Source organism: Bombina bombina, chromosome 2 (assembly GCF_027579735.1).
Source record: "Bombina bombina isolate aBomBom1 chromosome 2, aBomBom1.pri, whole genome shotgun sequence".
In the NCBI taxonomy this organism is placed as follows: Eukaryota; Metazoa; Chordata; class Amphibia; order Anura; family Bombinatoridae; genus Bombina; species Bombina bombina.
In genome coordinates this window covers 318,646,575-318,663,746 of record NC_069500.1, presented here as the reverse complement: position 1 = coordinate 318,663,746, position 17,172 = coordinate 318,646,575, and the positions used below count along the sequence as shown (strand labels likewise).

General features: G+C 40.5%; 1 protein-coding gene across 2 annotated transcripts in view; it reads right to left on the bottom strand.

Annotated features, from left to right (window-relative positions):
- Positions 1-17,172, bottom strand: part of LZTR1 (leucine zipper like transcription regulator 1) — a 130,517-nt gene that overhangs the window by 32,711 nt on the left and 80,634 nt on the right. For both annotated transcript variants that reach the window (XM_053701653.1, XM_053701654.1), the window contains exons 10-11: positions 13,118-13,213; positions 6,643-6,753 (exon numbers count right to left, since the gene is read on the bottom strand). In XM_053701653.1, coding sequence (XP_053557628.1) covers positions 6,643-6,753; positions 13,118-13,213 — 207 coding nt within the window. The remainder of the gene's footprint in view (positions 1-6,642; positions 6,754-13,117; positions 13,214-17,172) is intronic.

Below are 17,172 nucleotides of genomic sequence, written 5' to 3'. Positions count from 1 at the left end.
GAGCTGCCTTTATCGTATTTTCCCAGGATCATTCATTGGGACAGTGCTACATTGTATCCTTATTTTTTATCCTATTTTGGACTTTGTTTCCCCTTTAGCATCATACATCATTGGATATTTGCATATATCATTTGCAACAACTCTATTTCACTAATATTGTTTGTGTAAGGAATGTTATATTGTCACATATTGTTTTAAAAACACGGCTAGGGTTCCCCCTCAGGGTTATCCGTTTCAGATTCCCCCCCCCCCCCCCACTCTCATACAATACACACAAACACACACCCTTATACAACATACCCACTCACCACACCCACTCTCATACAACACATATAACATACACACTCCACACACTCAAGTCACAACCCAGTAAACATGGTGTTGCGACCCAGTAATGGGTCTCGACCTGTAGTCTGAAGAACCCTGCTATAGAACACCAGATACTAGTGAATGTAAGAAAGGTTATCAGGATAGCCTGAAAAATAACAGCTCTCAATCAAGGGTGTTACACACAATAAGAGTTCATATAAAAAAAACAAAATTTATGCTTACCTGATAAATTCCTTTCTCCTGTAGTGTGGTCAGTCCACGGGTCATCATTACTTCTGGGATATTAACTCCTCCCCAACAGGAAGTGCAAGAGGATTCACCCAGCAGAGCTGCTATATAGCTCCTCCCCTCTACGTCACCTCCAGTCATTCGACCAAGGACCAACGAGAAAGGAGAAGCCAAAAGGGTGTAGTGGTGACTGGAGAATAATTCAAAATTTTTTTTTACCTGCCATAAAAAACAGGGCGGGCCGTGGACTGACCACACTACAGGAGAAAGGAATTTATCAGGTAAGCATAAATTTTGTTTTCTCCTGTTAAGTGTGGTCAGTCCACGGGTCATCATTACTTCTGGGATACCAATACCAAAGCTAAAGTACACAGATGACGGGAGGGACAGGCAGGCTCTTTAAACGGAAGGAACCACTGCCTGAAGAACCTTTCTCCCAAAAACAGCCTCCGAAGAAGCAAAAGTGTCAAATTTGTAAAATTTGGAAAAAGTATGAAGAGAAGACCAAGTTGCAGCCTTGCAAATCTGTTCAACAGAAGCCTCATTCTTAAAGGCCCAAGTGGAAGCCACAGCTCTAGTAGAATGTGCTGTAATTCTTTCAGGAGGCTGCTGTCCAGCAGTCTCATAGGCTAACCGAATTATGCTACGAAGCCAAAAAGAGAGAGAGGTAGCCGAAGCTTTTTGACCTCTCCTCTGACCAGAATAAACGACAAACAGGGAAGACGTTTGTCGAAAATCCTTAGTTGCCTGTAGATAAAATTTCAGGGCACGGACTACATCTAGATTGTGTAGCAGACGTTCCTTCTTCGAAGAAGGATTAGGACACAAAGATGGAACCACAATCTCTTGATTGATATTCCTGTTAGTGACCACCTTAGGTAGGAACCCAGGTTTAGTACGCAGAACTACCTTGTCTGAATGAAAAATCAGATAAGGAGAATCACAATGTAAGGTGGATAACTCAGAGACTCTTCGAGCCGAGGAAATCGCCATTAAAAATAGAACTTTCCAAGATAACAGCTTGATATCAATGGAATGAAGGGGTTCAAACGGAACACCCTGTAAAACATTAAGAACTAAGTTCAAACTCCATGGTGGAGCAACAGTTTTAAACACAGGCTTGATTCTAGCTAAAGCCTGACAAAAAGCTTGAACGTCCGGAACTTCTGACAGACGTTTGTGTAAAAGAATGGACAGAGCTGAAATCTGTCCCTTTAAGGAACTAGCGGATAAACCCTTTTCTAAACCTTCTTGTAGAAAAGACAATATCCTCGGAATCCTAACCTTACTCCATGAGTAACTCTTGGATTCGCACCAATATAAGTATTTGCGCCATATCTTATGATAAATCTTTCTGGTAACAGGTTTCCTAGCCTGTATTAAGGTATCAATTACTGACTCCGAAAATCCACGCTTTGATAGAATCAAGCGTTCAATCTCCATGCAGTCAGCTTCAGAGAAATTAGATTTTGATGTTTGAAAGGACCCTGAACTAGAAGGTCCTGTCTCAGAGGTAGAGACCAAGGTGGACAGGATGACATGTCCACTAGATCTGCATACCAAGTCCTGCGTGGCCATGCAGGCGCTATTAGAATCACTGATGCTCTCTCCTGTTTGATTCTGGCAATCAATCGAGGAAGCATCGGGAAGGGTGGAAACACATAAGCCATCCCGAAGGTCCAAGGTGCTGTCAAAGCATCTATCAGAACCGCTCCCGGATCCCTGGATCTGGACCCGTAACGAGGAAGCTTGGCATTCTGTCGAGACGCCATGAGATCTATCTCTGGTTTGCCCCAACGTCGAAGTATTTGGGCAAAGACCTCCGGATGAAGTTCCCACTCCCCCGGATGAAAAGTCTGACGACTTAAGAAATCCGCCTCCCAGTTCTCCACTCCCGGGATGTGGATTGCTGACAGGTGGCAAGAGTGAGACTCTGCCCAGCGAATTATCCTTGATACTTCCATCATTGCTAGGGAGCTTCTTGTCCCTCCCTGATGGTTGATGTAAGCTACAGTCGTGATGTTGTCCGACTGAAACCTGATGAACCCCCGAGTTGTTAACTGGGGCCAAGCCAGAAGAGCATTGAGAACTGCTCTCAATTCCAGAATGTTTATTGGTAGGAGACTCTCCTCCTGATTCCATAGTCCCTGAGCCTTCAGAGAATTCCAGACAGCGCCCCAACCTAGTAGGCTGGCGTCTGTTGTTACAATTGTCCAGTCCGGCCTGCTGAATGGCATCCCCCTGGACAGATGTGGCCGAGAAAGCCACCATAGAAGAGAATTTCTGGTCTCTTGATCCAGATTCAGAGTAGGGGACAAGTCTGAGTAATCCCCATTCCACTGACTTAGCATGCACAATTGCAGCGGTCTGAGATGTAGGCGTGCAAAGGGTACTATGTCCATTGCCGCTACCATTAAGCCGATCACCTCCATGCATTGAGCTACTGACGGGTGTTGAATGGAATGAAGGACACGGCATGCATTTTGAAGCTTTGTTAACCTGTCTTCTGTCAGGTAAATCTTCATTTCTACAGAATCTATCAGAGTCCCCAAGAAGGGAACTCTTGTGAGTGGAAAGAGAGAACTCTTCTTTTCGTTCACCTTCCATCCATGCGACCTTAGAAATGCCAGTACTAACTCTGTATGAGACTTGGCAGTTTGAAAGCTTGAAGCTTGTATCAGAATGTCGTCTAGGTACGGAGCTACCGAAATTCCTCGCGGTCTTAGTACCGCCAGAAGAGCACCCAGAACCTTTGTGAAGATTCTTGGAGCCGTAGCCAATCCGAATGGAAGAGCTACAAACTGGTAATGCCTGTCTAGAAAGGCAAACCTTAGATACCGGTAATGATCTTTGTGAATCGGTATGTGAAGGTAAGCATCCTTTAAATCCACTGTGGTCATGTACTGACCCTTTTGGATCATGGGTAAAAATGTGTCCGAATAGTTTCCATTTTGAACGATGGAACTCTTAGGAATTTGTTTAGGATCTTTAAATCCAAGATTGGCCTGAAAGTTCCCTCTTTTTTGGGAACCACAAACAGATTTGAGTAAAACCCTTGTCCTTGTTCCGACCGCGGAACCGGATGGATCACTCCCATTAATAAAAGATCTTGTACGCAGCGTAGAAACGCCTCTTTCTTTATTTGGTTTGTTGACAACCTTGACAGATGAAATCTCCCTCTTGGGGGAGAGGATTTGAAGTCCAAAAGGTATCCCTGAGATATGATCTCTAACGCCCAGGGATCCTGGACATCTCTTGCCCAAGCCTGGGCGAAGAGAGAAAGTCTGCCCCCCACTAGATCCGTTCCCGGATCGGGGGCCCTCGATTCATGCTGTCTTAGGGGCAGCAGCAGGTTTCCTGGCCTGCTTGCCCTTGTTCCAGGACTGGTTAGGTCTCCAGCCTTGTCTGTAGCGAGCAACAGCTCCTTCCTGTTTTGGTGCAGAGGAAGTTGATGGTGCTCCTGCTTTGAAATTACGAAAGGAACGAAAATTAGACTGTCTAGCCTTAGGTTTGGCTCTGTCTTGAGGCAGGGCATGGCCTTTACCCCCTGTAATGTCAGCGATAATTTCTTTCAACCCGGGCCCGAATAAGGTCTGCCCTTTGAAAGGAATATTAAGCAATTTAGATTTAGAAGTAACATCAGCTGACCAGGATTTTAGCCACAGTGCTCTGCGCGCCTGAATGGCGAATCCGGAATTCTTAGCCGTAAGTTTAGTTAAATGTACTACGGCATCCGAAATAAATGAGTTAGCTAACTTAAGGGCTTTAAGCTTGTGTGTAATCTCATCTAATGGAGCTGATTCAAGTGTCTCTTCCAGAGACTCAAACCAAAATGCTGCTGCAGCCGTGACAGGCGCAATGCATGCAAGAGGTTGCAATATAAAACCTTGTTGAACAAACATTTTCTTAAGGTAACCCTCTAACTTTTTATCCATTGGATCTGAAAAGGCACAGCTATCCTCCACCGGGATAGTGGTACGCTTAGCTAAAGTAGAAACTGCTCCCTCCACCTTAGGGACCGTTTGCCATAAGTCCCGTGTGGTGGCGTCTATTGGAAACATCTTTCTAAATATTGGAGGGGGTGAGAACGGCACACCGGGTCTATCCCCCTCCTTAGTAACAATTTCAGTAAGTCTCTTAGGTATAGGAAAAAACGTCAGTACTCGACGGTACCGCAAAATATTTATCCAACCTACACAATTTCTCTGGTATTGCAACTGTGTTACAATCATTCAGAGCCGCTAACACCTCCCCTAGTAATACACGGAGGTTTTCCAGCTTAAATTTAAAATTTGAAATATCTGAATCCAGTCTGTTTGGATCAGAACCGTCACCCGCAGAATGAAGCTCTCCGTCCTCATGTTCTGCAAATTGTGACGCAGTATCTGACATGGCCCTAATATTATCAGCGCACTCTGTTCTCACCCCAGAGTGATCACGCTTACCTCTTAGTTCTGGTAATTTAGCCAAAACTTCAGTCATAACAGTAGCCATATCCTGTAATGTGATTTGTAATGGCTGCCCAGATGTACTCGGCGCTACAATATCACGCACCTCCCGAGCAGGAGATGCAGGTACTGACACGTGAGGCGAGTTAGTCGGCATAACTCTCCCCTCGTTGTTTGGTGAAATATGTTCAATTTGTACAGATTGACTTTTATTTAAAGTAACATCAATGCAGTTAGTACATAAATTTCTATTGGGCTCCACTTTGGCTTTAGCACATATAGCACAGATATCTTCCTCTGAATCAGACATGTTTAACACACTAGCAAATAAACTAGCAACTTGGAAATACTTTTCAAGTAATTTACTATAATATGCAAAACGTACTGTGCCTATAAGAAGCACAGAAAAAGTTATGACAGTTGAAAATTGATAAACTGAACAGTTATAGCATCAAATCTTTGTAAAAAAAAACACACTTTTAGCAAAGGATTGCTCCCATTAGCAAAGGATAATTAACCCTGATAGCAGAAAAAAAATACAGAAATAAACGTTTTTTATCACAGTCAACTACAATCTCACAGCTCTGCTGTGAGTGATTACCTCCCTCAAAACAAGTTTTTGAAGACCCCCTGAGTTCTGTAGAGATGAACCGGATCATGCAGGGAAGACAATAAACTTCTGACTGAATTTTTTTGATGCGTAGCAAAAGCGCCAAAAAAAGGCCCCTCCCCCTCATACACAACAGTGAGAGAGATCAGTAAACTGTCATAAATTAAATAAAAACGACTGCCAAGTGGAAAAATAGTGCCCAAAACATTTTTTCACCCAGTATCTCAGAAAATTAAACGATTTTACATGCCAGCAAAAAACGTTTAACATAAATAAATTAAGTGTTATTAAAAAGCCTGTTGCTAGTCCCTGCAAATTAGGCTAAAGTCTTATGCATACAGTATAATTCCAGTGAAGTGCCATTCCCCAGAATACTGAAGTGTAAAATATACATACATGACAGCCTGATACCAGTTGCTGCTACTGCATTTAAGGCTGAGTTTACATTATATCGGTATGGCAGAATTTCTCATCAATTCCATTGTCAGAAAATAATAAGCTGCTACATACCTCATGCAGATTAATCTGCCCGCTGTCCCCTGATCTGAAGTTTACCTCTCCTCAGATGGCCGAGAAACAGCAATATGATCTTAACTACTCCGGCTAAAATCATAGAAAAAACTCAGGTAGATTCTTCTTCAAATTCTACCAGAGAAGGAATAACACACTCCGGTGCTATTATAAAATAACAAACTTTTGATTGAAGGTATAAAACTAAGAATAATCACCACAGTCCTCTCACACATCCTATCTATTCGTTGGGTGCAAGAGAATGACTGGAGGTGACGTAGAGGGGAGGAGCTATATAGCAGCTCTGCTGGGTGAATCCTCTTGCACTTCCTGTTGGGGAGGAGTTAATATCCCAGAAGTAATGATGACCCGTGGACTGACCACACTTAACAGGAGAAAATCCAAACTGCTTGACAACCACTGTGTAACATTACGTCAAGTATAGTAGGGTACTATTTTAAAAGTCAACATTCCTGTAGAATACCTATATATGTATAAATGGAATAATTATGTTACCTGGAAGCGATACATCTCTCCACTTCTTACATTATTGTCCACAGTTCCACCAAAGATGTACATGGCGTCACTGATAACTGCTGCAGCATGGAAAAGACGCCCACTGGGCAGCTGAAATAAAGAGATTTACCCTGTCAGTGGTGCTTTCAAAGAAAGGTCAGGGGGTTGAGTGTCCAATTCACCTTATCCAACACCCATGTATTCAGCACAAGCATTTGCGAAAATTTAGCATCACAAAGTTAATATACAAGGGTTTAGAATGTGAATTTCGAAATAGTCATTATAGAATCAATAGTAATTTAGTAACAACAAAAAAACAAGGCAAATTACTAGGAAACTATTATTTGAATGATGTGTAGGTTGGTAAATAACAGGTAAGGCCAGCAGGAAGTTGTACAGGAAAAAGGTATTAACTGCAGAAAATGTGAGGTTCGTATGTCACTTTATAGAACACTAATTCGCTCTAATTTTGTCGTTTACAGTTCTGAAGACTTTATCTATAGAAGATTATACATAAACTAGAAAATGTTTAAAGAAGGGCTACCATAATGGTACAAGGTCTAATGAATGCAACATATAAGGAAAAACACATAACTTTATTAAAGGGATATGAAACCCATTTTTTTTCTTTTCTGATTCAGCAAAAGAATACAATTTTGAACAACTTTGCAATATACTTATCTTAATTTGCTTCATTCTCTTGGTATCCTTTGCTGAAGAAGCAGCAATGCACTACTGGGAGCTAGTTAACACATTGGGTGAGCCAATAACATAAAGGCATTAATGTGCAGTCACCAATCAGCGGCTCCTAAGCCTACCTAGGTATCCTTTTCAACAAAGTATACAAAGAAAACAAAACAAATTAGATAATAGAAGTACATTTTAGAGTTGTTTAAAATCCCATGCTCTATCCGGATCATAAAAGGTAAAAACTGGTTTTGTGTCCCTTTAAGTATAACTTTGAAATGAGCAAGGTGATATATTAAAAACATTCAAGAACAGGTACAAATCACCAAATCTGGAATCCCAAGGAGTATGGGGTGGCCAAAGGAATTCAACATCACCGGGGGCATACATTAGCTAATGCTCTTAGCTTAACAATTTTCTGTAAATGTTATTCTAAAGCAGATGAAGCAACTGTCAGATATGGATGCAAAATAAATAGCCCAGAACAAGGGAACATTTTAAATTTGGATTATCATTATTAAATCACTAAACAGTCCCTTTGTATACTCTTCTTAGTTTATGGCACTGTTGTTTTTTTATACAAGGCATATAAAACAGGGGGTGTTCATATATAAATTTGTAACTGGTCCAATTCCTAAAATAGTATTCACCAATGAAGACTGCTCTCTTATTTAGAAGGTAACACAGAAAGAAAAACAAATATGCCAAATTAGTTTTTTAGCAGACGTATGCACATTCAATTTTGGGGCTTGAAAAATGTAGGTATCAAAAGCGTCTCACCAAGAGGGAACAAGAAAAGATGGACAATTGTGTGAGGTGCCACTAAAAAGGGACAGTAAACACCTTGTAGATATAAGGCATTTCTATTGTGTGCTTTATAATAATCAGCCAAGTCTTAAAACAAATTAAAAGGGACAGTTAAGTCAAAATTAAAAACTTTCATGATTCGATAAGAACACATAATTTTAAACAACTTTACAATTCACTTCCATTATCTAAATGTGCACAATCTTGTTATTCTGTGTTTAGTGGTCATTTAATATCCTTTGTGCCGCAATAAGTTTTTAATAACCAAACTCCACCCACCATTTGGCTTATTTGGAGGAGTGAACCTGGGCTTTAGACCACAGAAAACAAGCCTAGCCATTCATAAAGTTAGTATAAATTGCATTGTTTTGTAGTTGTTATCTGATAAATACAAATAGGGGCACACGTAAGAGTTAGCTTTGAGAAGTCAGCAGGGTGCTTTTCAAGTCCCGAGAATTAGAAATGGCTCAATTACATGAAAAGGAGGCAAAGAAAATAAGGAAAATACATTGCAAAGCTGGATGACCAACTTCTGAGGATTTGTAATTTGAAGCCATTTGGTTTGTTACTGATGTCCCCCAACATTTACTTAGGGGAGTAAAGTCCCAATAGATCAGTCTTTTCTTTTTCTAAGAAAAATATATTGTCATCTTAGACGGCCGATTTATCAAATGCTTGACCTCAGAACACAGACTGCTGTAATGCCGAGGAGTTGAGTTTTAGTCCACTGAAGAATTTATTTGGCTTCCTGCATCAGTGATGGACTATGAGTGCCTCTCTCTGATATTGGCATAAGATTATGTATTCTGCAAACAATCTTGAAACTGTAGAGTAGCAAAGTTAATATGCTGGAGTTTGTCATCAGTATATGTAACATGGATTCCTCCAGCAATGACTTAATTGGGTAGAATTTTGCCATATCTACAGGCTGCTGGAGTCTGATCAAGCACAACCACTCTAAACCATGAGGAGTTTGCTTTGCTGCAGATGTGACTGAGACACTCACTAAATCTCCATTTTTCTCTTTGTAAGGAAAAAGATCACTATCTGTGATGCTGAATTTGGCCTATTGTCCATTGGGATAGTGGAAGGCAGCTTACTATGACTCACTTTCAGTTGTACACTGTTGGATAGTGTAGAGATCTGCAATAAATGTAATCATGCTGTTTCTGCTTTGGCTAAGCCACCATATTGAGATGTGTTCGAGATGCTGTTACCAGCCATGCTTTCCAGGAAGGAGATTAAAAACCTGACATCTTAAAGGGACATAAAACTCCATATTTTTCCTTTCAGGATTTGGATAGGGTATACCATTTTAAACCCCTTAAGCCAATTGGACATAGGTACTACGTCACATAATTCTTTGTCCAGAGTACTGTGTCGACGTAGTACCTGCCAACACTTTGGCACATAAAGTTGTGCTCCCTTACTATATCAAGCCAGGATGTCTGGTGGTGTTGTAGGTGGTTTTGGCGTGGAGGGGGGTGGGTGAACGGTCCATCACTGGAGGGGGGAGGGTTCCCTAAACTATAGGAATATTTTTGGATGGGAAGAGGGCGGAATGGGTTCCTACACTACGTAAAAAGAGGAGGAGGGGGATCACTACACTACAGAAAACCACCAAAAACAAATAAAACCCCCCCCCAAAAAAAAACCCTGAATGCATACTGGCTGCTAGGACATAAGAAGGCGGAAAGATGATGGTGACCAGTGGGAGGGAAGAAAGCTATTTTGGAGGGATCAGGGAGGTGGTAGATGTCAGATGGGAGGGTAATCACTGCACGGCAATACATCGTACACTTAACAGCTAATTGATTACCCCTTCACTGCTGGGACTTTTAGAGGTGTGGTGCGTAGTTAGCAGCATTCCAATTACCAAAAATCAATGGCAAAGCAATGCTTGTCCGCCATTTCTTAGCAAAAGGGATCCTATTCTAAACGTTTACAACCACCTGTCTTATGACTGCAGTAGTTGTGTGTAAATTAGTTTAGTTTAAAACCCAAAGTTTGTGAAAAAGTTAACTTTGTTTTTTTAAATAACATTTGATGGTCAAATGGTGGCATAAAATATACCAAAATGGGCCTAGATCAATACCTTGGGTTGTTTAGTTTGAATATATATAGTTTTGGGGGTCAATTTTGAAAATGTGGCCACTTGGGCTATAACAAAATGAGTTACCCCATTTCATCATTTTAGACATAGCTGCAGATTAAGACCTTAAAATGATAAAATAAAATACATCTGGTCTTAACTGAGGATGCCAAAGAACAAATTGAGGATTTTTTAATTTTTTTTTACTAAAACTACAGGTTTTTGTGGAATGTGAAATATATATATCATCCGACTACAGACTACTCCTTCTTGAGAAAGCCCTGACCGCTGTTCTGGAGAAACGCGTTTGAGGGAAACCACTCGCCTGACGTCATGGAGAGGCCATATGTTCCAGTGGGGACTATAAATTATGCAAGCTACCAACTATTGTTGCGCTCCAAGTGCCCTGCTTATGGATTGCTGCCAGTGATATACACTATCCACTGACTTAAAGGCGTGTTTTATATTTTTATCTAGTGAGTGCAATCTATGTTATTGTGCACTCACCTTGTTTCTAAATAAATTCACTTGAGTCAGAGCTGCGCTGTGTTTTTATTTCTCCATTTCTCATATATATATATATATATATATATATATATATATATATATATATATATATATATATATATATATATATATATATATATATACATACATATATATATATATATATATATATACATATATACACATATATATATACATATATACACATATATATATATATATATACACACATATACATACATATACACTATATATATATATATATATAAATCTTTTTGTTAATATTACAATAATTTCTTAATTCTGAGAATAAATAGCTAATTGAAACAGTTATCTACTGAAAGCTCTTTTTTTGCCCCCCCCCCCCCAATAAAAACAGAATTTATGCTTACTGATAAATTTATTTCCTTCAGGCTGATGAGAGTCCATAGCTTTATAACATGTGGGATGTATTCCAGGCTATCAGGAGGTGGTCAGGAACCCTCACAGAGCCCCTCCCACCTCCTCTCCAGAAGAGACAGAAAAAAAAGATAGGAAAGATAGAAATCAGGGTTACAAGGAGCAAATGAGAACTGTCACCCATATACAAAAATATGGCAGGGGTTATGGACTCTCATCAGCCCAAAATAAATAAATTTATCGGTAAGTATAAATTTTGTTTTCCTTCTTAGCTGAGGAGAGTCCATAGCTTTTATAACAAGTGGGATACAATACCCAAGCTGAGAGTCTATGTCAAGGACAGGTGGGACACGAAATAGGAAGTGGCCTGAAGGACTTTCCTGCCAAAAGCTGCATTAGAAGAAGCATAAATGTAAAAATGATAAAATTTGGAAAAAGTGTGAAGAGAAGATCAAGTGGCAGCCTTGCAAATCTGTTCCAAGGAGGCATCATACTTGAAAGCCCAGGAAGTAGATACTTATCTTGTAGAGTGAGCCTTATGAATAATCTGTAGCCTGAATACAGAACTTTAAAGCTCTGGCAACATCTAGGTTCTGAAGTAATGTTTTCTTTGGATTAGAAGGCATTGGACACAAAAAAGGAAACAACTATTTCCTGGTTAATATTTTCTGAAGATACCACATTTGGAAAGAAAATCATATTTGGTCCACAGGAAAAAAAAGAACCTTCCAGGACAACAGTTTAAAGTCTAAAATAAGCATAGGTTCAAAAGGCGAACCATGCAGAACAGGGATAACTAAATTCAAGTTCCAAGGAGGAAAAAGTGGTCTAACAACAGGAAAAAAAAATCACACCAGGGCTTGAACAAAAGTTTGAACATCTGGCAACTTAGCCAACTTTTTGTGAAACAAAACAGTTAATTTGATATCTGACCCTCTAGAGAACTAGCCAGATGTTATGATAAATTCTTTGCTTAACTGGCTTACTTGCATGCAGCAAAGTATAGATATCCGAGTCAGGGAATCCCCTGATCTTGAGGTCTAAGCATTTAACCTTCATGCTGTCAAATTCAGCAAACTGAGATCTGGGTGAAACAGAGGTCCTTGAGACAGAAGATCTTTCCTTAGGGGTAGGGTCCACGTAGGAAGAAAATATATCTGAATTAGGTCCGCATACAATGTTCTGCAGGCCCACGCTAAAGATATGAGAATTACTGAAGCTGAATCCTGTTTGATTCTTGCAAAATTGGTAAAACAGGAACGCTAAATGAACTATTCAGGAACAAACTAAGACATCTATAATAGAGCTTAGTAGTCTTTATATCTGGCACAATATGCTTGAAGCTACAATTCAGCTTGTACACCATTAGATCTATACATGGTATATCCCAATTTAGAATAAGCTGGTTGAATATATCTTAATAAAGAACACATTCTCCTGACTAAACATATTAAAGTAGTCTATTCCCAATGTTTCACTCCTTGAATATGAAGTTGATCGAGAACATATTTCCTTATCTATTCATAACACAAAGAGACACATTTCTTGCATGGTGAGGGAGATGCGAGTCCCCCCCCCCCTTGATAGCTGATTTAAGCAACCACTGTAAAGATGTCTGATCAGATATGAAGATGGGACTTGACTGATAATGTACCATGGCATGAAGAGCTCTAAGAAACGCTCGGAGATCCAGAATATTGAGTGGTAACCACACATCCAGAGAGCCAAACTCCTTGAATCCCTCCAGATGGTACCCCAGCCTAGGTGAGTGCTGATGTGAGCACTGAAAACTAAAAAAGGAAAGCAAAAAGGATGCATAAATGCTATAGAGAAAGGAAAGAAAGTGCCTTTAAGATAGCCATAAGGAAAATAGGAACCTGGTAAGACACTAAAAGCTGCCTGAGTAAAAGGGCTTACCTTCCACATTCATAAGGTAGACTCATGAATTCTAAGTGAAATACTGAGTATAGCACCTTATCATACCTGCACCTGAGAATGAGTCTGTGATTCCTGGTTTGCATTCTCTGCTTTGTCCTTGAAGCACAGGAGGGCTGAAGAAAAACTTGCATCAGATACTTTCTGTAAAACAAAAAAAAAAGAAATGTTAAAATTATAACTGTAAAGAAGAAAACAGGATCCACAGTTATAATCAAACTATAGATTCCTTATTTGTTAAACTAGGTATGTTAACATTAAAGTGATAGTAAATCCAAGTGTTTAACAAACACTAGGATTTACCATCACTAAAAATAAAGTCTAGTTTCTGTCATCTTTCACAAAAAAACAGGTACTAAACTCAACCCTTTTGTGCTTTAAGGGACACTGAACCCAAATTGTTTCTTTTTCGTGATTCAGATAGAGCATGCAGTTTTAAGCAACTTTCTAATTTACTCCTATTACCATTTTTTCTTCGTTCTCTTGCTATCTTTATTTGAAAAAGGCATCAGCTATTTTTTGGTTCAGACACTGGATGGCACTTGTTTATTGGTGGGTGAATTTATCCACCAATCAGCAAGAACCAGGTTGTTCCACAAAAATAGGCCGGCATCTAAACTTACATTCTTGCTTTTCAAATAAAGATACCAAGATAATGAAGAAAATTTAATAGGACTAAATTAGAAAGTTGCCTAAAATTGCATGCTCTATCTGAATCACTAAAGAAAATTTTTGGGTTCAGTGTCGCTTTAAGTATGTCGCTAAAATTAGTGCCTCCGGTCGCCCATGGCACAGCACTCCATAACCAATGAGGTGACGTTTCCACCTCTAGCCGTGCTAGGATGTCAATTGACATGCACGGCTATAGGTTAAGAGGTGGTAATGTTACCTCATTATAGAAGAGCGCTGTGCCGTGTGCTGATTTACTTCAGCACAAAAAGGGGGAGTTTAGCACCCGTTTTTTTAGTAATTGACAGAAATTAGACTTTATTTTTAGTGATGGCAAATACTAGCTTTTGTTAAACGCTTAGATTTAGCATCACTTTAAAGGGACACTGAACCCAAATTTTTTCTTTCGTGATTCAGATAGAGCATGCAATTTTAAGCAACTTTCTAATTTACTCCTATTATCAATTTTTCTTCGTTCACTTGCTATCTTTATTTGAGGCATCTAAGCTTCTTTTTTGTTTTAGGACTCTGGACAGCACTTTATTGGTGGATTAATTTATCCACCAATCAGCAAGAATAACCCAGGTTATTCACACAAAAAATGGGCCAGCATCTAAACTTATATTCTTGCATTTCAAATAAAGATACCAAGAGAAGGAAGAAAATTTGATAATAGGAGTAAATTAGAAAGTTGCTTAAAATTGCATGCTCTATCTGAATAAAGAAAGAAAAAAAACATAATTTATGCTTACCTGATAAATTTATTTCTCTTGTAGTGTATCCAGTCCACGGATCATCCATTACTTGTGGGATATTCTCCTTCCCAACAGGAAGTTGCAAGAGGATCACCCACAGCAGAGCTGCTATATAGCTCCTCCCCTCACTGCCATATCCAGTCATTCGACCGAAACAGGCCGAGAAAGGAGAAACCATAGGGTGCAGGCAGTGGTGACTGTAGTTTAATTAAAATTTAGACCTGCTTTAAAAGGACAGGGCGGGCCGTGGACTGGATACACTACAAGAGAAATAAATTTATCAGGTAAGCATAATTATGTTTTCTCTTGTTAAGTGTATCCAGTCCACGGATCATCCATTACTTGTGGGATACCAATACCAAAGCTAAAGTACACGGATGATGGGAGGGACAAGGCAGGATTAAGCGGAAGGAACCACTGCCTGTAGAACCTCTCTCCCAAAAACAGCCTCCGAAGAAGCAAAAGTATCAAATTTGTAAAATTTTGAAAAGGTATGAAGCGAAGACCAAGTCGCAGCCTTGCAAATCTGTTCAACAGAAGCCTCATTTTTAAAGGCCCAGGTGGAAGCCACAGCTCTAGTAGAATGAGCTGTAATCCTTTCAGGGGGCTGCTGTCCAGCAGTCTCATAGGCTAAACGGATTATACTCCGAAGCCAAAAAGAAAGAGAGGTTGCCGTGGCCTTCTGACCTCTCCTCTGTCCAGAGTAAACAACAAACAGGTTAGATGTTTGACGAAAATCCTTAGTAGCTTGTAAGTAAAACTTCAAGGCATGCACTATGTCCAGATTATGCAAAAGACGTTCTTCTTCGAAGAAGGATTAGGACACAATGATGGAACAACAATCTCTTGATTGATATTCTTGTTAGAAACCACCTTGGGTAAAAACCCAGGTTTTGTACGCAGAACTACTTTATCTGAATGAAAGATCAGATAAGGAGAATCACAATGTAAGGCAGATAACTCAGAGACTCTTCGAGCCGAGGAAATAGCCATCAGAAACAGAACTTTCCATGATAGAAGTTTGATATCAATAGAATGAAGGGGTTCAAACGGAACCCCTTGAAGAACTTTAAGAACCAAGTTTAAGCTCCATGGAGGAGCAACAGGTTTAAACACAGGCTTAATTCTAACTAAAGCCTGACAAAATGCTTGAACGTCTGGAACTTCTGCCAGACGCTTGCGTAAAAGAATAGACAGAGCAGAAATCTGTCCCTTTAAAGAACTAGCTGATAATCCTTTGTCCAAACCCTCTTGGAGGAAGGACAATATCCTAGGAATCCTAACCCTACTCCATGAGTAATTCTTGGATTCACACCAATGAAGATATTTACGCCATATCTTGTGGTAAATTTTCCTGGTGACAGGCTTTCGTGCCTGTATTAAGGTATCAATGACTGACTCGGAGAAGCCACGCTTTGATAGGATCAAGCGTTCAATCTCCATGCAGTCAGTCTCAGAGAAATTAGATTCGGATGATTGAAAGGACCTTGTATTAGAAGGTCTTGTTTCAGAGGCAGAGTCCACAGTGGAAAGGATGACATGTCCACTAGGTCTGCATACCTGGTCCTGCGTGGCCACGCAGGCGCTATCAAGATCACCGATGCTCTCTCCCGTTTGATTTTGGCAATCAGTCGAGGGAGCAGAGTAAACGGTGGAAACACATAAGCCAGGTTGAAGAACCAAGGAGCTGCTAGAGCATCTATCAGTGCCGCTTCTGGGTCCCTGGACCTGGATCCGTAACAAGGAAGCTTGGCGCTCTGGCGAGACGCCATGAGATCCAGTTCTGGTTTGCCCCAACGGTGAACCAATTGAGCAAACACCTCCGGATGGAGTTCCCACTCCCCCGGATGAAAAGTCTGACGACTTAGAAAATCCGCCTCCCACTTCTCTACGCCCGGGATATGGATCTCCGACAGGTGGCAAGAGTGAGTCTCTGCCCAGCGAATTATCTTGGAGACTTCTGACATCGCTAGGGAACTCCTGGTTCCCCCTTGATGGTTGATGTAAGCCACAGTCGTGATGTTGTCCGACTGAAATCTGATGAACCTCAGTGTTGCTAACTGAGGCCAAGCTAGAAGAGCATTGAATATTGCTCTTAACTCCAGAATATTTATTGGGAGGAGTTTCTCCTCCTGAGTCCATGAACCCTGAGCCTCAGGGAATTCCAGACTGCACCCCAACCTAGAAGGCTAGCATCTGTTGTTACAATCGTCCAATCTGGTCTGCGAAAGGTCATACCCTTGGACAGATGGACCCGAGATAACCACCAGAGAAGAGAATCTCTTGTTTCCTGATCCAGATTTAGTAGAGGGGACAAATCTGTGTAATCCCCATTCCACTGACTGAGCATGCATAATTGCAGCGTTCTGAGATGCAGGCGCGCAAATGGCACTATGTCCATCGCCGCTACCATTAAGCCAATTACTTCCATGCACTGAGCCACCGTGGGGCGCGGAATGGAGTGAAGAACACGGCAAGCATTTAGAAGTTTTGATAACCTGGACTCCGTCAGGTAAATTTTCATTTCTACAGAATCTATAAGGGTCCCTAGGAAGGAAACCCTTGTGAGAGGAGATAGAGAACTCATTTCTTCGTTCACTTTCCACCCATGCGACCTCAGAAATGCCAGGACTATCTCTGTATGAGACTTAGCAATTTGAAAGCTTGACGCCTGTATCA